General features: G+C 31.9%; 4 protein-coding genes across 5 annotated transcripts; 2 read left to right on the forward strand and 2 right to left on the reverse strand.

The window, feature by feature from the left end:
• Positions 1 to 2,834: 2,834 nt before the first annotated feature.
• LOC111318662 (cotton fiber protein) lies at positions 2,835 to 4,054 on the reverse strand. The gene has a single exon (XM_022921535.2). The coding sequence runs from the start codon at positions 3,971 to 3,973 to the stop codon at positions 3,158 to 3,160; it is 816 nt and encodes a 271-aa protein (XP_022777270.2). The 5' UTR covers positions 3,974 to 4,054; the 3' UTR covers positions 2,835 to 3,157.
• Positions 4,055 to 8,236: 4,182 nt separating this feature from the next.
• On the forward strand, positions 8,237 to 10,129 carry LOC111318663 (uncharacterized). Its single transcript, XM_089755721.1, has one exon. The coding sequence runs from the start codon at positions 8,451 to 8,453 to the stop codon at positions 9,852 to 9,854; it is 1,404 nt and encodes a 467-aa protein (XP_089611847.1). The 5' UTR covers positions 8,237 to 8,450; the 3' UTR covers positions 9,855 to 10,129.
• A 4,938-nt stretch (positions 10,130 to 15,067) lies between these two features.
• Positions 15,068 to 19,361, forward strand: LOC111274844 (glycolate oxidase-like). Of its 2 annotated transcripts, none has more exons than XM_089755273.1 (12): positions 15,068 to 15,206; positions 15,737 to 15,914; positions 16,082 to 16,206; positions 16,762 to 16,808; positions 16,952 to 17,029; positions 17,299 to 17,423; positions 17,650 to 17,716; positions 17,804 to 17,866; positions 17,958 to 18,027; positions 18,117 to 18,217; positions 18,567 to 18,671; positions 18,984 to 19,361. In XM_089755273.1, exons 2-12 carry the CDS (start codon positions 15,778 to 15,780, stop codon positions 19,167 to 19,169), a joined length of 1,104 nt encoding a protein of 367 aa, XP_089611399.1. In that variant the 5' UTR covers positions 15,068 to 15,206; positions 15,737 to 15,777; the 3' UTR covers positions 19,170 to 19,361. The 2 variants fall into 2 exon arrangements, with proteins under 2 accessions (XP_089611399.1, XP_089611400.1); XM_089755274.1 differs by lacking the exon at positions 15,068 to 15,206 and adding an exon at positions 15,218 to 15,650.
• A 2,634-nt stretch (positions 19,362 to 21,995) lies between these two features.
• On the reverse strand, positions 21,996 to 23,185 carry LOC111274845 (protein TIFY 5A-like). Its single transcript, XM_022859790.2, has 3 exons — positions 22,981 to 23,185; positions 22,793 to 22,889; positions 21,996 to 22,413 (listed from the first exon to the last, which is right to left on the reverse strand). The coding sequence occupies exons 1-3, from the start codon at positions 23,049 to 23,051 to the stop codon at positions 22,219 to 22,221; spliced, it is 363 nt and encodes a 120-aa protein (XP_022715525.1). The 5' UTR covers positions 23,052 to 23,185; the 3' UTR covers positions 21,996 to 22,218.
• Between the last annotated feature and the right edge of the window lie 3,582 nt (positions 23,186 to 26,767).

Here is a 26,767-nt window from a genome sequence, read left to right on the forward strand (position 1 = left end):
TTTAAAATTTTAAAATATTTATATTTTTATAATATTTATTATTGAACCGATAATCAACTGAGTGACCCGATAATTAAATTATTAACCTAATAATTTAAAACTTTAAACGATTTAATGTTCAATCCAATTTTAATAACTATGCTTATAGACCATTCCCTGAGTGCCTCCACAGTTGACAGCGTTTTCCATTGATCCTTCTTTAAGACATGGAAATCAGATGGATGATTTTGTTTTTTTCCTTCTTAGGATTTTGGTACATTATATTTAGGTTGCTTATAACACTGTTTCTTCTTCCTAAAATCACAATATAGCTATTTTACCTTAATATTAAATAATTTAAATTAAGATTTTAATACTTCTTTCGTATTATATATAGTATTCAATTCTGATTTTACATAAAGTTTAAAAAAATTTAAAATTAATTTTGAGTCCCATTGATTATAAATTTTTTATAATAAAATTATTCTTTATTAGAAAAATACAAAATAAATTATTCTCATTATATTTGTTTACGAGCTAAACAACCCACTTGATTTGTGGGTCTGATTCGACACAAATTGAATCTTAAATATAGTTTTTTCAATTCAAGCTCATTTCGGTTCAATTAAATTATTATTTAATTAATAAAAATTTGAACTTTATGAGTTTATAGGTCAAATCAAACCCTAAGTATGGTTTTTTGATGTCTAATCACATCGAATCCAACTTGATCTAAACAAGTCTAGTTGAATATTTATGGTACTAGAAATTTCCAATGACACATACAGGCAAAAGGGAGCTGATATTTTCATCCAAGATTATGCATCCAGGAAGTATATTATCAACTAGAGGCTATAAGCTCGAGGAAGAAAGAAATAAGAAGAATCTCTATAGCTACCTACTTTTTAGAATTTATAATAATATTTATGTTGTTTATGTTGCATCAAGCAATATTCCAAATCTATTGAGAATCACATCATGAAATCAATGCCAATGGGAAATGAATGTTTGAAAAAAAAAAAAACAGTATTTAATGATGATTTTGTTAAAAGGAAGGGGCCAAAAATCTAAAGTACTTTGTGCATCTTTTGAGCTTTCGTTTTCTTAGTTAAAGGACACTGAGTGTTTCAACATTAATTCTAGGATCTTACTGTAATTTGGAATAAATATTAAATATTAAAACTGATTAAGCAGTTTCTATTGATATTTTTGTTGTAGTGTGGGGGGGTGGGAATGGCCTTGCAAATATGTTTCTCAATTATTTGATGTAAAAGATCTTAATTCTTATGTCAAAATCAAAGGGCTAACTTTAAGTTAGCTTTTGAAAAAATAAAACCCTACTAATATTTTTGAGAAATTGGCCGGCTACATGTTCTTAATGTAAGACAATTATTTCGCTATTTTCATTTCAGAATAACTTTAATTCCTGTCAAAAGCAGGTTGGCACTTTCACTGCTTGCCAATTTATATTTTATAGTGCATGTGGGAAATGACTGGGGGAAGGGTTGGCCCGTTGGGGGAGTTGAAAAGCTTTATTCGTACAAAGGTGGATTTGGATTTGGAATTAACCACTACGAGTTTTAAAGTATTGAAATTTAAGAGTTTGCAACAACTTTTAAGGTAAAAGAAATTATCAAATACAATATATTGAAGTTTTTAGATTTTATTAGTAGAATTAAAAAAATAATACATATCTTTTAAGATATATTTAAAAAATAAAAAAATTAATTAAAAATAAATATGTCATTTTTTTAAAACCGTTTATAAAATTAAAAATTTACACAAATGGAGTATCAAATATTAACTCATATTTTAAAATCTTAAATTAATTTCAAATGATCAAATCCGAAATTCATCCAAATAAAAAATTTAACATCATAGCTAATGCAAGGAAAACGACTTATTCGGGGCATTTGATGCAAAAGGCTGGATAAGATTTGAGTTAACTAATAGGACGGGAGCAAAGATAGGGATGAATAAAAAATAAAAAAAAATAGAATCTTATTACTTACATAACTACTAAAAAATATGAACTATATTATTTTTTTAATCACTGGTTATAAGTCACGTAAATTAAAAAATATAATCCCAAATCTACCCATTAAATTTCCAAAACAAAATCCCAATAAATCTGTTCTTGAATTTTTTTTATAAAAAAAATTGATGACATGATAAATATATATATATATATATATATATCTATCTTAGTAAAGGTTTTCTAAACTCTAACATGTAAAATGGAGGGAAAAAAGGCGTTTTAGACTGACCTTTCTTTGAAAACCACTCAAGGGCTCGTGGCTATTATTAAACAGTAAGAATTGGAACTAGTTAGCTACATGATATCTATATTACAATAACACAACCTTAAACTAATACAATAATTAACAAAAATCATTTGTTTGATGACGACCTAACTTAAAATTATCAAGAACACAGATTTTTGTTCGATCATGTTTCTCGTTGCTTTCTTCATACGTTGACGTAATATAAATTATTATTCCACTCAATCGTTCATTCAAAACTTCATGCAATCAGTCTTGCTTACTTCAATGCCATATAAAGGATTTTTTTTGTCTTTGTAACAAAAAAAAGAACATTAATTAGCTATGTATCTGTGTTTTAGAAAGCTATATTTCACGAGATGTAAGGTTGAAAGGGCTTGGAAAATAGAACAAGCTATGAAAGTTAGTTAATAATAAAACTTAAAATTTAATTCAGTTAATTTATACAATTATTTTTAAATTTTAATTCTTAAAACCTATAATTATTTTTCATATCTCTAAAATGCTATCTATTTGTAAACAATGAAGTATTTGAAGAAATAGAAGAGTATTACTCTTTTAGTCTTAATATTGAAGATGGTGACTATGATGTAACACTGTACACCAAATTATAAAGGCAAAATTATTCCTTAATGCCGCCTAGATTTTGTGCAATCTAATAAATTGAAAAGATACAAGTCATCATGGCTAAATTATAAGAGGGGTTCTGAAAAGGAAAAGTATTGAAAGATGATTGAAAAAGATAACTCTTCTTACTAAAGTCCAAACCCATTTACACCGACTTGCTACTTTCTAAGGGAAGATAACGAAGTGGGGAAGACAAAGCCCCCCAATCAAAAGCACAACGAAGGAGACAGAAAAATTGGAGTATTATTGCAATATCTCCTTAATTCCTATTACTCGAATTCGTATTCCAAAAGTTGGCGGTTTCTAGCACCTTGAAGCCTAATTTGCCTGTTGAAGTTCTGAATGAACTCTTCAACTCTCCTGTTTAGTTCCTCATCTGACATAGTCGAAAACTCGTTTTCTTCTGCTGGAAACTCGTTTTGTTTTGCACTTGGTTCATGCTTTTCTGTTTTTGATCTCTGCAAATTGTTTTTGTCATCAAACGTAGCACGTTTCACTTTATCAGATTTGCTTCTTCGGATAGTTTTTGGTTCAATCTTCTTCTTATTAATTACCTGATCACATGCTTCATTATCAGCTTTCATGGGATGCTCCGGCTGGGGGCTCTCTGCTTGGGAATTGTCAGTTTTAGGTTCAATTTTGACAACTTCCACTATTCTTTCAGGGATTTCATTTTTCTTTTGATCAGCTACATCCTCTTTTTTCTTCTCTTTCAAACTCTCTTCTTCCTTGGGAATGCTCTTTGTCACAATTTCGGGGTGTGGAACAAATGAAGCAGCAGTACTTCTCCTCCTTCTTTGGCTATGCAACGCATATTCCTCATAAAGATCACGTTTCTGATCTTTGGAGGAAGAGAAAGCTCCATAATCAGCCGCAATGATGAGGATAAGAGTGTTGGAAATAACAAACCAAAACTTGGTATTACTGAAAAGAGTTGAAGGAGAAAGGCTGAAGATATAGAAAATAGAGATATAAATGACAATGGAGAAGAGAAAGGCAAAGGACATTCCGTTTGCCTTTTGATAGTTTTTGAACTTGTGGGGTTTTACTGGATTTTCCATTAGATTTGCTGATGGCATGGTCATTATATTTAGCTAGATGATAGAATCGAAGAGAAGCGGGAGAAAGCTAGTTGGGGTATCTGCCAATTTGAAGACTTAAGGGATTTAGGCGCTTTTGAAATTGTAGTAGGTGAAGTTCCCAGTTCGAAGGGCTTTTATAGAATGAAGTTGGCAAATAATTGAACGACTAAAATTACAAATATCTCTCACAATTTCGATGTAGTTACTTAGTATGTCCTTCCACCGTTCTTATCATTCATCAATTATAGGATAACTAATTAACTGTTGCAATTTTCATCAATAATTTCACTATTTATGTTAAAGAGAAAAGGGAGAACTGATAAATATTTATTTCATATATTACTTTTGAATGATGAAATATATATATATATATATATACATATATTACATATATAATATATTAGGTCACACATCAAATGAAAATTTGTATTCTCTCAAAAAATTAAAATCTAAAAATTTTGAGTTCAAATCTTACCATACATATGTTTGATTTATTTAATTGTGAATTTGTTCATTAGTTTGTATATTTGATTTAATTTAATGAATTTTCATATAGATGTAATATTTTATTTTGATTATATTTATAATTTAAAAAATTAAAACCCTAAAATTTTAATAAAAATGATTTTTTCTCAAGGTGAAGTAATCATTACAAACAATGTTCTTTTCTTATTATTAAATTGAACCTAAAGAAGTTTTTTAAAATGAATTAAAAAACACGTAAATCAATATCAGCCAAGAACTTATAACTGTGATTTAGATTTTTTTTACTAAAATAAAGAATGATCCTAATCATGAATTTCAATCATTTCGAATTCATATGAGTAAAAAATAAAGAAGATGAACAAAAGGACCCCATGAATATGACCAAGAGTGCGTGTTTTGGGCACTTAAACTTCACATCACCGGAACAATTATGATCGAGTTCCATATGTAGCCAAAAAAAAACCGGTTGGCAGATTTCGATATTTATCAAATTGAAGTCAAATTGTAAAACAAGTGAAATAATATTTGCCCTATATATCATTATAAAACGACATCACATATGAATGGTGGCAATCCAGAGTTAATCAAACTGTTTTCTTTTTTTTCTCAATCATAGATCCATCTCTTAAGAAATTTCTCAAATTTAATTGGTCCACACTCTAACACTAAAAAATAATAAATAAACAAATAAATTATAAAATACAACCAAAGTTATCCACAGTGTTACTTAACACCCCTATAGGAAGAATGTAATGCATTTTAACACATGATTGATTCCACGTATTAATCTCCCAGTTTTGGTCCCACAATTACAAATCCTTTTTTCATGATCAAAAACAAATCAAAGCGTGGGATGATCTCGTACACAAACACAAGAGGTGCATACTTTCTGCATGATTAAACCAACCTCCATGAGGTTCATGCAAGTTCAATTTGGCTTGGAGTTTCCTTTGTTTGATTGCTTAATCATTAAACTTTTTTAACCTAAAAAAAAAAAGCTAGCTCTAGCTCCAAGTGTAAGCAAAATTTTTTATTCATAATCTTCTTCACCACAATATTGAAAAAAAAAAAAAGACTTCCTGATCTTAAGCATGTAATGGTGGCTGTGGACCCATATATCTCACCTTTTAATTTTGTTTAATCCCCACAATCTTACACATGGTAGCATACAATACTTCGATTGGGACCCTCAAAGGAGTGGATCTTCCCTTTTGTGGCAGCCAAGTGTTGGGTCCCAACCACTCGGATGCAAGCCACGTGTTTGTTAACCCAATATCAAAATGGGGTTATTTTAGTTTAAAGTTAATTACTATATTTGTCCCCATTATCCTTTAGTTTTCATTGATTACAATAGTGGGATATTTGTACTTATAATAATGGAGTACTCATCAAGTCTCATGATTTTGTAAACTTGCTTCTCACCACTGTCCATGCTTGACTTTCACCATTATTTTAAGTTGGTCCTTTGAATTGTTACCCCTTCTTTATTAACTTGTTATTATAAAATTTTAAGCCTTGTGGAACAAGGACTCGAGCGAAATTTCGAGTAGAGACTCCCATGGCACTTGATTATTGGTTAATTATCTTTCTTGCGTAATCGGATCATTTACAAAATTTGTTAAGGATTTAATCATGTTTATGCAATAGAATTTTGTAGTAAGCAAAGGGAACACTCCAAAGACAGCAAGACGAATAACAGTTTTCGTGTGCTTGATAATTACTTATAATTTCTTATTTTATGTTTTGATTTGATCACGGAAGAGAAGGCTTGATTCATGGTGGCGGCTTTTAGACATTCTTGACTCTAGCTAGTTTAATCTTTTACAAGTTTTTAATGGGGGCAAGAGTGATCTAGATAAATATTCGATGAGCTCATTGTGTCTGTGCTTTAACCCTACTGAGTGAAAAGTTGTGGTAACTTTATTTCACAAAATATTTGCTTAAAAGGCTAGCTGTCCATATTGTATCAATGAAAAAAAAAAAAATGAAAGGTCATGAATTATAGATCGCTTATCAACTTGGGTTTTCTTGTCTTCGCTAGAAACCAAGGTGCATTTTAATCATAATCAAAATATATGGACCCGTTAGAGGCTGATGCTTAGACTTTTGTAATGGTGACGTGAATTTTATCATGCAAATCTCTTAGTTTGCTTTATCTTGAAGTTCATGGCCGAATTATACATGAACAAGAATCAGGAAACATATGCCAAAAATCCTCAAGTTGCAAAAGAAGTGGGGAGAGGGGGGAGGATGGGAGGAATTTTTCCTCTTGGTGGATCAATATAGGAATGGGGACGTAGATTGGGGAGAGGATCGGGACAATAAGTATAATCCCTACCTTGTTGCCATCCCTAATCACTTTACATGTTTAGGTTTTGAAGTTGATTTGCACTGATCATGCATGGTTGCAGTATATATAATATCCATATTCAATATAGAATATAAAATGATTGTTTTAATCGAGCATGATACGTGAACTGACTCGGTAATAGGTGTATATTATCTTCTACTCAAAAGAGTAGAGTTCGAATTTTTTTAATATAAAAAAATAAAATAATTATTCTTTTTTCTTCCCTTATTTTCTTTTCATAAAGAGTAAACAATAACGCTTAACACAGCTTATTAAGTGGATGTACACAAGAATAGTTAGATTTTAATTTGTTTCTGAGTAAAGAGTTTAAGACGTTACAGTTAGCCAACAATCATGTTTAATTGTTATGGCAAGCTGTTCAACCTTGTAAAGCCCACATCTCCAATTTCGAGCATTTGGGGCAAGACCCAATCTGAAAACTCCCCACTTTGGGTTGAATAATCCGTGTTAGCTCTACACAGCCCACTGTTGCTGAAAAGTGGAGCCCTACCCAGTTCCCCACACCTGCACGCCATTTCAGCAGAGGCGTTGCCTTCAACCCTGCAATGCTATTAGATTCAATGCCGGTTTCTTGCATTAATAGAAGCTTGGATTTTCTTTTGATGTGAGAGTCTGAGTGTGTATATTCTCTCCTCTCAAATCTCAATAAATGAAAAGGAACTTTATTTCCATTATTATATACACCATACAGCCTTCGTCAAGGATAAACTTTAGTTCCCTAAAAATTTGACTGAGAAAAATAAAATTGAAACAAAATCTGAAAGTGAAAACCGGGATGGAGCTTTAACGTACAATGATCAAATTTTCCAAACTTATTAGCATATACTTGACTGCATATGCATTTTTTTTTCTACCTTGAACCGAATAATGAGAAACAAAACTTTTATTGTCCAACAATTCTAAGGATATTTTGTTTGTAACTTAATTTTTTTCGTTGTATATTTAGATGTTGCATTCCGCAATCCATCCATCTATATCAAGAAAACAAAAACCTGTAGGGTGGCGTGCAGCCAATCCTACGGAGTAAAGACATAGATGTTAGAGCGACCAGAGCCAGAGCCACAGGGAGAGAGAAAGAGAGAAGCTGAGAGAGGCAACTGTAGCCCGTAAAAGCAATGCTCGTTGTGTCGGCTTCAGGGATGATACCGTGGAAGAGCCATGTCAAATCATGCTTAAACTAAATCCCTTTTTTTTATTATTTTTGTTTTGCTTTTCCGTGATTATTATCTGTTTTGAACCTCCTGACAATTTGCTCCTCTTATAGAAACTATTTCTTTCATCTCTCATTTGCCCCCTTTTTCCATGCAAAAACACAACACTATCCTTATCTCACTCTCTCATTTCTGGAATGCAAATGCCAGACAGAGACAACTTAGGGTTTCCCAACAGCAGGCTTTCACACACTGACACGAAGGTGAAGCAATAAACTGGTAGATATTCCTTTACTTTTTCTTCTTTTTGCTATCAAATGTACGTTCAACAAGTGCTTATGTTGAAGAGAAAGTCGTAAAAGAGAAAGCAGACTGCGATCCCTTGGTTTCTAAAGCTACATTTGACATTCTGAATGCTTATATTAGTGGGGTTTAGGTTCTGTTTGTTTCATGCTCTTCTGAGTCTTCTCTCATGGCTTCTCCTTCTCTTTTCCTTGTTGGATTCCTTGTTTTGTCTTGTGGGGCCATTGCAGTGCAAAGACACTTGGATGAGAGTGAAATTGTGATGGAAGAAGCGGAACTTTTAGGGCTTTTTGATGTTATAGGTTCACTTCTAGATGAACCTGGTTGGGCTGAAGTCCATCCAGCGCCATGCACCGACACTCCATGGCCTGGTATTGAATGTGAGATTGGTCAAGACCCTCCAATCTTTCATGTTACGGCTATTCACGTTGGCCCCGATGTTGCTACCTCACCCTGCCAACCTTCTGCTGAAATATCAGATTCCTTGCTCAAACTACTTTACCTGAAAACTCTCTCTATTTTCAACTGTTTTGTAACTTCACCAGTTACGCTTTCTCCTACATTATTTGGTGCGTTGTCTTCCTTGGAGCATCTATCACTTCAGTCAAATCCATCTCTATCTGGAGAGGTTCCTCCAAGCTTGGGGAATATTTCTAAGCTAAGGGTCCTAAGCCTGTCGCAGAACAAACTACTAGGAAATATCCCTCGTCAGCTTGGTGGATTAGTCAACTTGGAGCAACTTGACCTCAGTTACAACAATCTAAGCGGTGAAATTCCTGAAGAAATTGGAAGACTGAAAAGTTTAACCATTTTGGACTTAAGCTCGAATGATCTTGACGGGCTGGTGCCATTTGCTTTGGGTCAGCTTCAACTTCTTCAAAAAGTTGATTTGTGCTCAAACAGGATTCATGGAAGGATACCTTCAGAATTGGGGAATCTAAACAGGTTGGTTTTGCTTGACTTGAGCCATAACTTCATCAATGGGCCAATCCCTCAGACTCTCTCAGGTTTGGAGCAGCTACAATATTTAATATTTGATTACAATCCCATAAATTCACCGATTCCCATATTTCTGGGGTCCCTCAAGAGGCTTACTTCAATCAGCTTCGCAGGATGTGGACTAATAGGCCCAATCCCCAACTCTTTGTCTTCATTGAAGAATCTTACTGCTCTTTCTCTCGACAACAACATTCTCACAGGGACAATTCCTTCAAATTTGGGGTTACTTCCAAATCTAGACCAGCTTAATTTGAGTCACAACAACCTAAGTGGGGAACTACTCCTCTCAGAGGAGTTCATTAAGAGACTTGGAAAAAGGCTGGATGTTAGAGGAAATACTGGGCTATGCACAAGCTACCAGCTATCCAGGAAGAACATCTCCGCGTATCTACAAACCACAGCTTGCTTGGGCAGAGAAGGAATAGTTGACAACTTCACTTGTCCTGGAGAACACCCAGATGATCTCAAGGGAAGAAAGCCATCTTGGTACCATGGCAAGATCAGTTCGAGTGCTCCTTCCCAAGATCCACGGTTCATTTCAACATGTTTTGTTTTTTTGCTTTCCTTTTTGTAAACATTTCTAGTACTGATATCCTGTCAACATATATTTTGTCTAATGAAAATTAAACTAAGCCAAAACTGAATATGAAAACAGGTATGGTCATTGATGGGTCATTTTCTTGCTGGAAAGATGCACAGCCTAAGGGTACCTACAACCAAGTTGGTGAAAATATGCAGAGGGGCATTTACATCAGTAGTTGAGGTGAATTTACATGGTAAGGGGCCACAAAAGTTTTGTCCAGTGACAAAAGCTCCATCTCTGATTGCTGGTTCATTTGTGGCAGCCTTTTAGAGAGAGAAGCAAAAGTATATCGGATCTGACATATATATATTTTTTGTGCGAAAATAATTCGAGATAAATTGATTAGTCATGAAATCAAGATAAAAATATTCGTATCTGATAATTTTAAAATAAATAATTATAAATTTAAACATATCATATTTAATAATTTAAAATAAATAATTATAACTCAAGCATTTAAAATAATTTTAACAGATTTGAATTCAAACATTTTTTCGTTGAAAAAATAAATTTTAATTAATTAAATTAACCAGTGGGATCTGATGTGTAATTGAAATGCGTTGTGGCCTTTTGACAGGTAAAAAAAGATATGGATCTCTGTACTTATCTTTAAGAGAAAGAGAGATGGACGGTAATGTCTCAGGATTATTCAACAGCCCTGAGAAAATGCTAAATTCCATCATTGTTCTTCTCATTTTCTGGATTGAAATGGACCACAGTCACTTTTTTCTAATTCGTTAACTTTCTAACTATAATCATTCATGGGATCTTGATGCTTTGGCTGTTAATGTCCAAGATTAACTCTTTCTTGCAAAAATAGTATCTATAAAAATGATTAAAATACTAGTACTAGTCTGGTACTAATATTTGAACCATCAAATAATGCGGAAATATTATGGTAATTGCTTAAAACTTCCAACAATATTTAAAGGTGAGATCCCTCAGTAATTTCCCTTTTTTGCTCATTTTTCTGTCATGATGGAACTTGGAAACTAACATCACTATTATTTTAAGAAAGCGTTTCGACACATCTTACATTATTGTTTGAAATCTATTTTTTATTAAATTTTTTTATAAGGTTGACAGATCATCTTTTTATGATTGCTTGATTAAATGTACTAAATAGTGCCATTATTTTGTTATAATATGTTGATAAAAGCATTGGCTACCAAAAACGTATGTTGATCATATACTTTGATAAATTTGTTCTGTTATAAAGAATTACATGTTTGATTTTTTTTTTTATATGTAATAGTTACATTTATCTGAAAGTTATAAAAGAATTATTATGATAGTTTTTATTTTATATTAAGAGGAGTAAAGTGATTATTTGGAATAGTTATATTCCTACCCATGATAATCTTGGTCAACGAAAATTAGTTGAATTAATAAAAATCGAATATTTTATTTATAAGATATAAATTCGATTTTAATTTTCAACAGTCTTTTTTAATAGACTCTATGTGAGTTCAATATAAATCATCAATAAAACTTGTTACATGTATTGATCCTGAAGTGAAATAATTTCTCCTCATCTAAATTTTAAGATTTTTCTTGATAAAAATGATAAAAAAGAAGTACAAATAAAAAACTTGTTAATATGATGATTGAATTACAAAATTATATATAAATTTTAATTATTAAATTAATAAATTTTTTATCTTTATCTATTTTCATCATTTCTACCACAATGCATAAAAAGAAAAAAACATGACAATCTTACATGCGGACCAAGTAAACCAAACACATCATGCATGGCATATTACTGATAATCTAACTTGATAATATTGTAAAGTGAATCATAATTCCAAACCAGAAGTACAGTAAGATAGCCTAAACCAAACGCATCGAACAAGTAATCTTCTTATTAATTAATATATATATATATATATATATTGGTATCTTTTTGGGCTTACACAGAGAGGAACATCGAGAAGCTCTTGGGTTAGTGCTTGCGGCTGCTTCTCCATAATTCAGCGAAAAAAGAAGTTACTGATTGTTCATGTCATCGTGGGGTTGGGTTTGCCACGTTTTAATGCTTTAGCCTACCTGTCTGCTCGTAGAGCTATGGCCGTCCCCTGGCACTCTGGGCCTCTGGCAGTCTGGCACCCGCAAAAGAACAGGGAATCTTCTCTTCCTTTTTTTTTTTTGTTTTTTTAAAGTCAATTGGATTTGGTATATATAGTAAGAGGTTCGATCCAATCCAAAATGAAAAAGACCCAATTAAATTGCTTAGACCTTATAAAGAAGAAATAGTTGACTCCCATGTTACATTGGGATAATTTATTTAACAATTTATTTTTATATAACAAGTGTGTTGGGTGAATAAAATTATAATAGAATAAAATAATATTATTTTGTCTTATATTTAATGTGTATAAGGATTAAACTAAAATAAATTGATTTTTTTATTAATTTTATACAATTTAAATTACTTATTGATCAAACATAATAAGATAAAATAATATTATTTAATATAATTTTATTTATAATATTATATTATTCTATTCTATTATAATTTTATATACTAAACATATATTTCAGTCATTATATTGAAATATATTTTTTAATAAAGTATCCCACGTATGACCTAATTATATAATCTTTTATAATCTTAAGCTACTAGGTAGTCTAGACTCCATTACTAAACCAATAATAGAGACGTATATAGTAAGTATTAATTCGTCTTTGTCAGAGCCACTATTCATTTCCACTAGCATCAGCATCAAAATAATAATCAAAGTTCACGAGTTCACTTTCTTTTTAATAACATATTGTTACAGTAGCAATTGCTATTTCCCGATTACTAAAAGGAAGAAAATAGCTTTTTTTTTTTAAGGCATGCAGGAGTGTCTTTAAGTTTTCATGCTTAATTTTTTTAAATGGTTCTAAGCATTCAATTTTTTTTTTTTTTTTTTTTCGGTTTGCATTGATTATTTTTTGTAAGTTTGCTTTCGAGGTGAATTTAATGGGATAAGAGCAAATGACATTAAATTATTTTTAAAAAAATTATATTTAATATTTGAATTATTTATTTTAATAAAAAATTTCATTAAAACAAGTAATAAATTCTTTAGATATCACTATCCATCCTTGCATTTTATACATATAAAATATTCACATCATATTTGTTGATTTATTCAAAATTTATTTGACTCTCAATGGAATATTTTACTTTCATTAGTTTTAATTTAAAATTCATCAAAAATAAAAATTAAATAACAAAATTCAACTGAATCAAAAAGTATGATAAGAAAATTTAACTAAATCAAAATATAATGATAAAATCAACCTATAATTGTAATCCAATTATAAATTTGCCTTTATCCGAAAAAAAATTAAAACGGGAGAGCTCTATCTTCCTTGAATTCTGCGAAGTGCGCACAACTCTCGTAACACATCAGATAATTATTTCAAATGACCACAAGCATCAGATGCCCGTGAGGAACACCAATCCAACAGAAGAAAGCGAATGTTTCCACTCGCGCTACTTCGATCGTTGTTGACAACAAAAGGGTCTGTGTCCGATGTCTGAGGTTGACTCTCCACTTTGTTTGGAGTTTTATGGGGAAGACATAGGGTCTATCTAACACATAACTTGCTCATATGTGAGTGACTTGAAATTTTTTTTTTTATAGTCTAAGTTATTGGGGTTGAATATTGGTTATTAAAATGAAGAGTGGCCTTCAGTTTTTTTATTTAATGATTAAAAATACTTAAAAGTATATATTGGGTGAAAATTTTAAACTCATCATTTTATATTCCCTATCTAATGAATAAAAAAAAAGTATAAATAAATCATACAATTATTAACGCATTTGAATTTTAGTTTTATTTCCTTGAGAAAAATCAAGGGGGTATCATCAATTTATCCTTTTATTAGACTCATTTTCATTTAATTTCCTTACTAATTAAATGAATTTTAATTAGCACCCAACAGAGTATTATACAAGCATATACTAATAATCTAAAAAGATTTTCAAAATAGTATCTTGTTATATGGTAATTGGTAAGATTATTATAGAAGAAGAAGATGATCGCCAAAGAGAGCTCATCATATGCGGAGCCTTCATCATCACTAAAATTTCTTTGATTCTGTTGATTATATAAATTAAGAGGCATGAGTGTAAAAAAAATCCTAATCAATTAAAAAAATAATTAATAGATATTTTTCTTTTATTAGATAATTAAGATTTAAAATATTTATTTTAAGAGATCTTTAAAATTTCATCTTTATTAATTAATAATGTGTTATTTTCTAATTAATTGATAATGTATAAAATACATATATTATCAGTGTATTAAATATAAACAATTTAATCATAAGACATAATTGATTATCTAAATCTAACTTAATATATTTCCATTTTAATAATTAAATATATATTTAATTAAGATATCACTAAGTGAAGTACCATTTGAAGGCATGTTTGGGTGGCAAGCACAATCAACACTCTCCAAAATGAAGCCAAATAGTGAAGTGATTTTGATACACATTACCGGATGTTGTTGATAGATCTGATAATTTTTATTATTGTATTATATAAAATATTATATTTATATCGTGTTTTATATAAAAATTATATGACATAATTTATGTTGATATAAAAATATAAAATATAATTTTTTAATTTTATTTAACTTATTTATAATTTTTAAAAAATTTTAAATCGTATTATTTTTATATTTTTTTATTCGTATTATTTTTGCATCGTATCATTATATCGTGTTTCAAATTGCTAAATCTAGTTATTGAGGATGGTGGAGAGATTCATTCTTGCACAAGCCATTCATGAAAAGGACTCTAGTTTAAACTAAAATTCAAAGAAAATAACATGAAATATTTTAACTTCTGGTTAATTATTTGTCACAAAAATGTTGGTGGTTTAAATTCAATCCCCAAAAATGGAAATTACCATATGTAGAAGGCCAAAAAAAACTTCTTACGTGGCATTTGCTAACAAATGCTTTGTTTCGGTGTGAGTAGCCACACCCAAAAAATTCCACAATGGTTTCCAATTCTGAAAATGGTGGCTGTATTTTGATACGGGGATGAGCATTGTTTGAACCAAACGCTCTCCACCCAAGTCTGACATTTCCATGACACAGATTTGGCTTCAAATGCCCGCCTTGAAAAACTAATCCATATAATTCTCCCTCTCAAGTCTAATCTCTACCCATTTTTTGTCTTTTCTGTTTTTGTCTGCACTTCCTTTTCTTTAATATTTCGTCTCCAATCTCCATACCAATATTAGTTGTTTGTTTGCGTTACTTCTCTGCACCATTATCTCCACTCTCTCACTTTAGCTTTCCCGTCTCTCTTTATTGTTGGAAGCACCCAAGGTCTGTTCTTTGCTCTTCATTCCTATTCTCTTTTCTTGTTCTTGGTGTTCTTTCTGATCATAGTTTTGTTCCAAAAACTTAGTCTTTGTCATCATATTTGTGTTTATATTTATCGGTTTGAACTGATCTCTGGTTTTGGAATGGATATCAGAACATTCGTTTTCAGTTCACATCCAAAATTTAATCCAGATGTGTAAATAAAGTTTTATTGTTTTCATTACATCCCTTATGGTTGATTTCAAACTTTGCAATCACTGGAAAGGATAGAGAATAGTGTTAAAATGAATATTAATAGGGGCTTGCAGGGGATTTTTGGCAATTAATTTTAAGTATTACTTACTCCAGAGATTTCTTTTGATTCTGATATGCTGGTCACTCTCCTATTTGACTCTTGTGTACTGAAGAATTTGTTGTTTCCATAAACTCTTTGTACCGATCATATATGTTAGTTGACCTTTATTTTAACTCTCTTGTTATAATGAACTCTGAATGAAATCAATCTGATGCAATTTTTTTTTTCTGGAATTCAGATTAATTTTGGTTTGGGATAGCAAAAGTATCAGTAGAAAAAATGGAGATAACTAATGTTTCTGAATACGAGGCCATTGCAAAGGAGAAATTGCCCAAGATGGTTTATGACTACTATGCCTCAGGAGCAGAGGACCAGTGGACTCTTAAGGAGAATCGAAATGCATTTTCTAGGATTTTGTAAGTTCTGTTAATTTACAAGTTATTATGCACTTGCATAAATGAGGCTTGTTTTAGTCTTAAGAAAATGCACCATACTTCAATTTTCTGGCAATCTTTTCTTTTTAGGTTGAACATGATAGTTTACCTTTTCATTTGATGATGCTCATTTATTTCATCACAAATAGGTTCCGACCGCGCATTCTTATTGATGTTAGCAAGATTGACATGACCACCACCGTCTTGGGTTTCAAGATTTCAATGCCTATCATGATTGCTCCAACTGCTATGCAGAAAATGGCTCACCCTGAAGGTATATTCTAGTTTTTATTAACCGTGGGTTGGGAATGCTTGAGCAATTAATGTCAACACATCAGATTAAGCACATTCATTTTTTGTTCTGAATATGCTTAGACATACATGATGTATTGGCATTGCAACTTTGGTGATTTCAGAAACAGAGCAAACTCGTAGAGGAATTATTTGTAGATGCAAAGCTGTGAATAAAATTTTAAATTTAAGCTTCCTGTGCACATATAGCATTTACTATCTGCTTGCCATAGAAGTCAAACAACCGAATTTAATTAGTGAATGCTCGTATAAAGTATAGCATTCTTCAATGTCATTTATAGAGCCGGTATTTGCATTTTCACAGATTCACAACACTTTAATTCTCTAATGTCTTCAACTGAAATGCTAGTTTAAGATTGTGTGTATATATTTTATGCTTTTTTTAGTTCTTCTAATGGAAGAACGGTTATTTTCTTCCCCATCTGATTTCTCTCTTCTTTAGCTACTATTTCTATGCCAAAAGAACAAAAAGGAAATGTATCTATGTCCCAATGTTAAAGCGTGTATCTTTATGCAGGAGAATATGCAACAACCAGAGCAGCTTCAGATGCAGGAACAATTATGGTTTGCTTCTCACTATTCCTTCCTCTTTACTTCAAAACTGAATTTTTATTTCTTGGCTTGCATTTGGCATGCTGCAGAAGCCTGCTTTGCTCTGTGAAATCAATATTAACTGCCTTCGTTGATTTATGTTTTTCCCCCCACAGACACTATCCTCGTGGGCTACTTCCAGTGTTGAGGAGGTTGCTTCAACAGGACCTGGCATTCGCTTTTTCCAACTCTATGTGAGCTTCGGAGATCATCATTACACTTTCTACACTTTGTCTTGCTTTTGAGCATTGTGATATAATTGTCTGATTTTTAAACAGAACCTTGTAAAGATAGTTTATATAATCTATACTTCTTGCATGGTGAACAGTATATCACTAAAGTTGCAAATCGTTTTCGGATTATGCTGGATTCACTTGTCTCCAAGCTAATGAATAAGTGATATTTTAAGGTGTTTATTTCATTTTATATCATAGCAGGATCAATGTTACTGCTTATTGTTCAGGTATACAAAGACAGGAATGTTGTTGCACAACTTGTGAGAAGAGCTGAAAGGGCTGGTTTCAAGGCAATTGCCCTTACTGTGGATACTCCAAGACTTGGCCGCAGGGAAGCTGATATCAAGAATAGGTGAGCATCTAATGCAAGCCTAACTTTGTAAAGGGTGGGAGGGGGAAGAAAAAAGTTAGGGAGGATATAGTTTTGGCTTCATTGTTTTACCATGCAAAGAATATGACAATTGTTCTCTCCGACATTAGGTATAGTGTATAGAAAAAGAGTAAGTTTCAAAATATCAAAACAAAACTATTCTACTATTTTCAAAGAGGACTTATTTCTTGCGTGGGCTTACTTACAGATTTACTTTGCCACCATTTTTGACTTTGAAGAACTTTGAGGGTTTGGACCTCGGCAGAATGGATAAGGTAAGTGATATATGTCTGATAAATCTCAGTTCTAATCATCCATTTACTTTGCCTGTTTGTTCACCTAATGGTGAGATTGTCTTACAGACCAATGACTCTGGGCTAGCTTCGTATGTTGCTGGCCAAATTGATCGGACACTTAGCTGGAAAGTAAGATGCCTCATTTTCTTTATTTTTCATACTTTTTGAAATGTAAGCATAGAAACATTTCCTCAAATTTTCTTTCTGGCCAATAAAACAGGATGTAAAGTGGCTTCAGATAATCACATCTTTGCCAATTCTAGTTAAGGGTGTCATTACTGCTGAAGATGGTAAGCAAGCTGACCTAAAGAAACAACCAACTCAATGCAACGTCCTCTGTTCACTTTTCTCATGAAACTCTACAATGTTATTAATGCAGCAAGGCTAGCTATACAAGCGGGAGCTGCAGGAATCATTGTGTCCAATCACGGAGCTCGCCAGCTTGATTATGTACCCGCAACTATTATGGCTTTGGAAGAGGTAAATATACCCTTTTTGAAATCATTAAAGTCTTCAAATCAATGTCGAAAGATGTTTAGAATTTAATATTTTACAACTTTTCATGAAGCTTTGGTGGCCAACACTAATGTTGTCTTATTCTGTATAACTTGTATCTCCTTTGATCCTTTCCCTAGTGTTTCTAACATATTATTTCTGTACGAGTACTGAAGCAATGTTAAAATGACTATATTTTCATTTTGACTAACTTCCATTTTCCAGTTTTGATGATGCACTTATTTACAGTGAAAACATCAACTATAACTGCAATATTCCAAAATATACATATTAGTTCTGTTCAAATTTAATAATTAGGTGAGCTAACATACAGGTCGTTAAAGCTGCACAAGGCAAAGTTCCGGTTTTCCTTGATGGAGGGGTTCGGCGTGGAACTGATGTCTTCAAGGCGTTGGCTCTGGGAGCATCTGGAATATTTGTAAGTGTTTATACATTTGAGATATGATAAACAGTGATCCAAATTGCCTATCCTTAATTTCCCTAGCAACCCTTTTAAGTTGGGTGAACATGTCTATCAGCTTCTCTGGGCATTTAGATTGGCAGATTTTATTAATCTGTAGCATATATAATTTTCGCAGTCTAGTCAAAGGATAATATATATTGTTGTCATTAGTCCTCTTGAATTGAAATTTAAGTCCAGTAGGCCACTGCTTAGCAAATATTAACCCATTAATCCTGTGATTTTTCATTGGCATCATGAACCAATTCATTGATCATGTTTCATTTTCAGATTGGAAGGCCAGTAGTATTTTCATTAGCTGCTGAAGGTGAAGCTGGTGTTAGGAAAGTGCTTCAGATGCTACGCGATGAATTGGAGCTGACAATGGCATTAAGTGGCTGTCGCTCACTAAAGGAGATCACCCGAAACCACATTGTAACCGATTGGGACCAACCTCGTGTTGTCCCCAGGTTATAAAGTGCTGGTCTCCCTGTCAAATTGCGCATTGCAAATGCCCGAAGTTTCTAAGACCCTATCTTGTCCATCAGAATAACTTGATTATTATCCCAGATTTAGTGCTTCATATGTACTAAATGTTTTGAAGAATTTAGCTTTTGTAATGACAATAGAATTACCGACGATTAATCCATACCATCTTTCATTAGCTCATTTTTGCTTGTTCCCAAAGTAATTTTTTCTTGTATTAAAAATTGTGTGGGGTTATATATATATATATATATGTTTATTTCTTTATGATCCCGTTAAACCATGGTTAGTTGATCTAACGTGAGTGAAGATAAAAAAATTATAATATTAAAAATTTAATTTTGAATTTATTAAATATTATATCTTAAAAATAATTATATGAATTAAAAAAAAATGGTTGGATGAATTAAATTATTTAAATTTTGAATTAAAAATATGATCAATTGTTTATGTGTATTTGACGTCACTGTTGTTATTAATTGCTTAACCGTATCAGTCAAAATTTTGACCATAGAAAATTATGGAAATTGAGAAAAGCGTGATGATAAGATAAAGGAGACAGCTCTACCAATAAGAACATCAAAGCGTGGCTTAATTACACCACTCCCAGGAATCAGATTGATGACAAATATCTCATCACCATATGCAAATTAAACATTTATAACGTTTTTGGTCTACATATTAATCATCACTATCTTTTGACTTTGTCAACCTCCTTAAGTATCTTGTAGATTTCATATGCTGGCCCACCAAAAATTTGTTTTGAACGTTTTTGCTCATAATTATTCTCTCAACTTTATGGGTAGTAATTAAGATGATTTATTAGAGGACAATATTAGTTTCAAGTTCTTAAATTATTTCTAAAGTAATAATTAACCTGTTTATTAAGAAATTAAAAACACGAGGAAAACATGTTAAGAATAATAGTACACATTAAGAAAGCATTACGATGAGAAAAATGTTTCAAACTCTTTTTCATTGAAAGGGGTTTAGATTTTATGTCATTTTTAATATGATGTAATTAAGTTTATTGCATCATTAATTAAATTTAAATGTTAATTTTAATGAAATATATTCAATAAAATTTTTTTATTAATTTTTTTATCATAATTATAATAATATTTATCACTGTTTTTAATCTTATTAAAATTAATTTTATAACCTTTAATTAGGGTCTTTAATATTTGGGCTTATGAATTGATATTTTTATCGATGGTTTACATGCTTTTTGTGGGGATTGGGATCGATGTTATCTGCATTGCTCTTGAATTCTCATGTGATGTTGATACATCTCTATTTTGTCGGTGCTATTATATTCCTACATGTGATTGGGCATTTGTAGCCCTTTCCTATTTGTTTCGCCCTCAATTTCAAGCGCCTTTCTTCCCATTAGTTGTCTCTCCAATTCTCAAGATCACATATCTTCGGTGTAGTTTCCTTTGGCATTTTCCATTTGATAAAGAAGGTGAAGTCCAGATCACACACAGCTGGGGACAAATCACATTTTTGGAACATAGTTTTCTGCTAATTTACATTTATCATATATATACACTCGTATTTTTTGTTTGCATTAATTCTTTCTAACCCACTATATGATGTACAAACTATTGAGATTGTGAAGTTTTTGTTCTTCTTTGAAGCTGGCTTTAATAATTTGCATATGATTTTTATTACTATTTCTCAACTTGTTTATTTATCTAATAATTTATTTTTCTTCCATATTTATTGCATGAGAAGGTTCGCTTGAGACCACATCCGATCTCCACTCCAGTGGACCGACTGTGGACCTCCCCCGACGAGGTCATATCCTTTTCCAAACACATGTAACACCATGTCCTATCAATAAATAGAACTTCATGATTGAGGGAGACGAAGAAGTTAACAGAAGCCAAAAAAAAAAAAAAAAATTCAACTTCTCAATTTTTTTTAATATTTGAAATTATCAAAAAAGTTAAATCTTGATTATAAAAATTAAGTATCCAACTAACATCATGACAAACTTTTCTTTTTCATATAGGTTAACAGATCTAGCCTTCAAAATCAAATAAAACGCTCAAAACATTATGTTCGAGTAAGCTGAGTTTTTTTTTTTTTTTTGGTCACAAGTAAAATGAGTTTAAATCGCCAAAATTTCATGAATTTGTTTCCTCTTGAAGTTCAAGTATGAACTTTAATTGGACAATGGGCACTCATATTTTAATGAAATTGGAACTTTTGCAACTAATAATGTTTGAAATAGGAAGAGGGGGGGGGGATTCTAAACATTAAAAGCTTAAAATATTATTAGTCAACAATTATAAAGATATGTGAGACTTGCAACAAGAGACAGGTCCCATGTCTACGACCTTGTAACTTGATATATATTTCCATCAATCTAGACTTATAGTCAAAACAAGACGCGAGTACTTTATTTTTTACGACATTAAATATCAGAACGACCCAGTTAAAGGTTTTTTGATTTGATAAAGAAAGAAATTCACTTCTTTCTAAGTTGAAAACAGCATAGTGTTTTCAATATATCATCTAGACATATACATATAAGTACTACACCGCTCTGATTTTATATATGGTTTTTAATTTTTTACCTAATCAAAAATCGATATATGTATCATTATTAATTCAAACCGTGCATGTATGTATACATTAAAATGCGTACGTATAACGTGTTTTGTTTTTATCATGTACATAACGTATATCAAGCCTGAATTTTTTGTATATGGGCTGTGAATGATGGAAATATATAACGGAATATCACAAAGTAATTAAGCAGAGTGATCACCCCCCCCCCCCCCCCAAAAAAAAAAAAAAAAAACTCAATGAACAAATGCAAAATCCATAGTCTTGATCAAGCTACTAGCATATTTCATATATAAATATACAAAAAAGAAAAAAAAGAAAAAAGGAACAAGATATCCCACGGAAAGTCTCCTTAATTTCATGGAAAGAATTCTTTCCATTCCTAGCTAGCCAAAACGATAGATCAGTTCCTTCCATTCCACTAAACAGCAAGGATTGATGATGATGATGATGATGATACATATTAATGGTAAGGAGAGGTAGCTTGGATCCGATTCTTTCGTTTTTGGAGGAAACGTTGAAGCGATTTCTTCATGGAAAGTGCAGTAGTTGGGCTATGTAGCTGAGATTGTAACGTTGGTGAAGCAGGTTCAGATGCCGTTGGAGTTTTTATCCTTTCATCTATTTCTCTGTTTGCTAGCGTTAGGATGGCTCTTGCCTGCAATTCCATGTTCAAATATTTATTAAACAAAAACAAACCCAAGGGAAATTCAAAGAAAATTTTTAATGCTTAATGTTGTTTCCTGATTACTGAAAGTTCTACAAGAAATTGATTCGTTGCTACCTGGTCTTGTACTTTCTAACATTTCCAAAAGGTACAACACCAAAAAAGCACCATTTCATTTATGGCAAAACCAACCAAAATCCAAATTTACATCCCTCATAGTATTTGGCAAAAACATTTCTACTACTAAAAATCATGACCTTTCTTTTTCTTTGACTTCTTCAACCAATTTTAATGCATGAATTTGCTGAAGTTTCAACTAATACTACTTCTCATATGAGCGCAAAGAAAGGAATTAAAACCAAATCCTTACCTGGAGCTCTGTAACATCACAAACGCAAACTCTTCCATTGTAGAAAATTGTTAGCTGTTGCTGTTGGTTTTGTGGGCTTTCGCTGCTCTCTTCCATCCTTTAAGCACATAAAAAAAAATCAGTCAAATACTCGAAATATTACTGAGAAACCAATGTTTATATATAAAAGAAAAGGTATGCATACACACATGTGGTCGTGACGGTCGCCGGGATAACTAGAAGGGAGGAGGCGAAGTTCCAAGTTGCAGTTTCGTCTCATGTCGATATATATATATATATATATATGATGAACAAATTATGCAATGCGAAAAATGGGGATGGTTTTGGAGAAGAAGAAGAAGAAGAAATGGGGGATTTCAAAGAGAAGAAGAAATTGATAATTTGGATGGGAAATGTTGAAGAAGATAGGGTCTTATATAAAGGTAGGTAGGTGTGCAAGTGTGGTTGAGCTGTGGTGGGCACAACGTTTTGAAAGCAATGTTAGACACGTAACGCACACACACAAAAATTAAATCAAATAGCTATAAAAAAAAATTGATTTAAGCACGTGAAACATGCATCTTTTTCTAATTCATGTATCAGCAGAACCGCCTCCCTTTCAATAAATAGTAGTTGTAAATCCAATTTTCCTGATTTGCTTTTTCTTTGGGCCTTCCAGTTGTATGTACTGCAGCTGAAGCTGCGGCTTTCGTATTCCTTGTACAAAATCCACGTGCTTTAAAAGTCGGCATAAACTCTTCTTTCGTTTTCCTATTATAAATTAATAACTTCTATCTTTCTCTCTCTCTCTTTTTTTTTTATGCTATTTGATTTTCTATCATTAGACTTTTTGAGTTTTTTTGTGAATTGGATTTATTGTTTATTAAAATAGTACTTGAATGACAGAGAAATTAGTCGGTTGGATTTCTCTTTTTAAACTTTAGGAAATTTCTGGATGGTTTTTGTTTGGTACTTTGATTAATGTGGGTTCTTGTCCTTGTCTCATTAGTACTCTTAATGAATTAAAAAAATATTAATGCAAAATTTAAGGGTCAAGACTTTTCTGGGTCTAGTCCTTTTATGAAATTTCTTTTCTTAAAAAAAAAAAAAATAATCTTAACCTTCCTGTCCTTATTTAATTTACTTCAGGAAGTTTTCAAAAATATTTATCTTAGGAAAATATTACACTCATAGGTCCTCGAATTTGCAACTTCCAACAACTTCTTCAGCATTTATGCCATTTAAGCTAATATTCAATTAATTTTTTATTAGATAAATGAAATTTAAGTATTTTTATTGTATCATCTAATATAATTGACGAATAGCATTTGAATTTATGGTGAGATAATTTAAATTCGCTGCAAAACATGTGCTTCCTCGTGCTCTCTTCACTTTCATTCAAAAAGAAAGTTAAAACTTAAAAAATCACTTGGATTTAGTTCAAATGATAGATATGAAGTTAGATTTGCGAATAAATTTTGGATTGGAACCAGAATAACCTTTATAAATAGAAAACATCTTCAGTACTTAAAAAATACAAAATTTTACTATTTTATCCAAAGATAAATAATTTACTTTCAATTATAAAAATAAATAATTTACTTTCAATTAAATTTAAAATTAATATTCATTCAAATTATTAAATAATCCTAAATTAAAGTCCAAAAAACATTTCTATAACTAGCAAGAGAAAAAAAAAAAAAAAAACATGTTATCATAATATTTATAACATTCAAATTATTAGTGCCGAGCTTCAATCTCAGAGCTAAATTCTGGAAAGATAGAAGAAAAGGACAATTCGAGTCAAAAGCATAGAATATTCTCTACATTTGTACTTCAACGTGTAAGTCAGAATAAATGAGATTAGAAATGGAGTAATAAGAAAAAATAGGAGTAGTTAGGACTTATCTTAATGGTGTCTGGACCTTTATATTTATAAATAAGTAATAAGGGATCATTGGAGGACAACAAAAACAGTGTCGAGCTAATGTGGCACTGGACCTGTGAGATTGACTTAACATGTCAGGTAGGCGCAAATGATAAAATTACCTCTAGTTGTCTGCTGAAGACTTCTAACATGAAAAAAAGACCACTAGATCCTTTTAACAAGCAAATGCCCTTTACACTCTATCCCTTTATCAAATAGTCTGAGTATCAGACTGCTGAATGTATGATCGACACACCCAGTATAGGGCAAGTAGGCAAAAGAGAATGACATAAAATTTGATTCTTCAAAGTCAACGTCGTAAAAGGGGGATTAGTATTAAGGGCAACTAAATTTGAACTGTGGTCCGATTTTGTGGTTGTTTGATCTTACATGTACGTCTTAGGTTGGGTGTACAACTAGCTTGAAGGTTGCCAAGGTGATAATTGTTCGAAATGGTGAGAGGTTAATGTTAGAGTTCGTCTAATCAATGTGACACTTGTGTTTTATTTTAGGAGTTTGGGTTCAAGTATTTACTTTGAACTTTAATAATGAACTAAGTGTTTGATTTGCTCTAGGGAATTTGATCTGGCCAATCTGACTTAAGATTCATTTGATTTGGTCGGTCTGACCTGGGATTTATCCAATTTGATCAGTCTAATGGCATTAAATGAGGAGAGAGATAGTCTGAGCAAAAAAAATTAAAGAAGAATGATGAAAATATATTTTTCCCTCTTCAATCTGACATATGAGGTGGTGTGTGTCATTCATTTGACCTGGGATTTATCCAGTTTGATCAGTCTAATGGTATTAAATGAGGAGAGAGATAATCTGAGCAAAAAAAATTAAAGAGGAATGATGAAAATATATTTTTCCCTCTTCAATCTGACATATGAGGTGGTGTGTGTCATTCATTTGATCTATGACATGGCTATATAAAAGGCTATTAGGGCTTTCATTTTTTACTTTTTTGCTTTTTTCACTTTCAATCTGATATGAATTTTTCGATCTTAAACGCTTTCCAGCCTTAAAGTTTTTCTCTACTTTCTTCAGTACGTATTCTTAACCATATCTTTTAGTATAAGTTTTGGGAAGGTCAGGAGTTTCAGAGTAAAACCTAATTGAGGTAAGCTCGGGTAAGACAATGATGATCTAATTCCACCATTCATCAAGAACTGTAATTGTGAAAAAATGGCCGTTTGGTTTAATCCGATGTCTAAGGAAGGGCAACGACAAAATCAAAACAATGTTCGGGTAAAAAGAAAACGGGTCCTATGCATAAAAGAACTATGTGTTCAAATAGACTTCAACCTATAAAATCCATCACCTTTCCCCATATTTTAAGTCGATCTATTTTCTATGGTCGACCTTCATTTATCTTCGGCTATTCTCTCTTTTGGGGTTTAGTCACATTAATTTTTTTTTTACTTTTACTATTTCGCCTATCAATGCTCTCGTTATCACTTATATTCCCCCTCTATCAGTTCTTGTTGAGATCATTTCCTCTCCTGAAGGGTCTCCACTTTGTCTTTTTTCTCTCGAAGTTGAGTTGCTCTCAGCCAAAGTTTAGCCTCAGAATCTTACTCTTACTTAAGAGTTAGAGTCTTTTGGTGGTAAAGACTCTAACGATAAAAAAGGTTCCGAGAAAGAATAAGAGGAAAGAAATATCTTAGTTGGAGACAGTGACAGCAAAGAAGAGAATCCTATGGAGTAAGATAAACTAGCCGAGACCTTTGTATATGCTCTTTGTGACCTCATTATGAAATTTAAGGACAATATATTTTTAAATATCTTGTTCATCAGTCTTTAGTAGGTCACTTCTACATTTTTCAATCTGAAGGGCATTACCTTTAACCGTAAAGGTATTTTTTGGTGATAAAGGTTATCTTTTCCTCATTGTCCCTTAGCATTTTAATTTGATTATAACTAGAATAGGTATCCATGAAGTTAAGGAAGCCATGCTTAGCACTATCTTCCATTAGTCGATTTATGCTAGGGAGAGAAAAACTGTCTTTAGGGTATGCTTTGTTTAAGCCAGTAAAGTCAACACACATATTTCATTTTTTGCTGTG

This window comes from Durio zibethinus, chromosome 26 (assembly GCF_047325235.1).
Source record: "Durio zibethinus cultivar Kanyao isolate XHJ-2024 chromosome 26, ASM4732523v1, whole genome shotgun sequence".
Taxonomy (NCBI): Eukaryota; Viridiplantae; Streptophyta; class Magnoliopsida; order Malvales; family Malvaceae; genus Durio; species Durio zibethinus.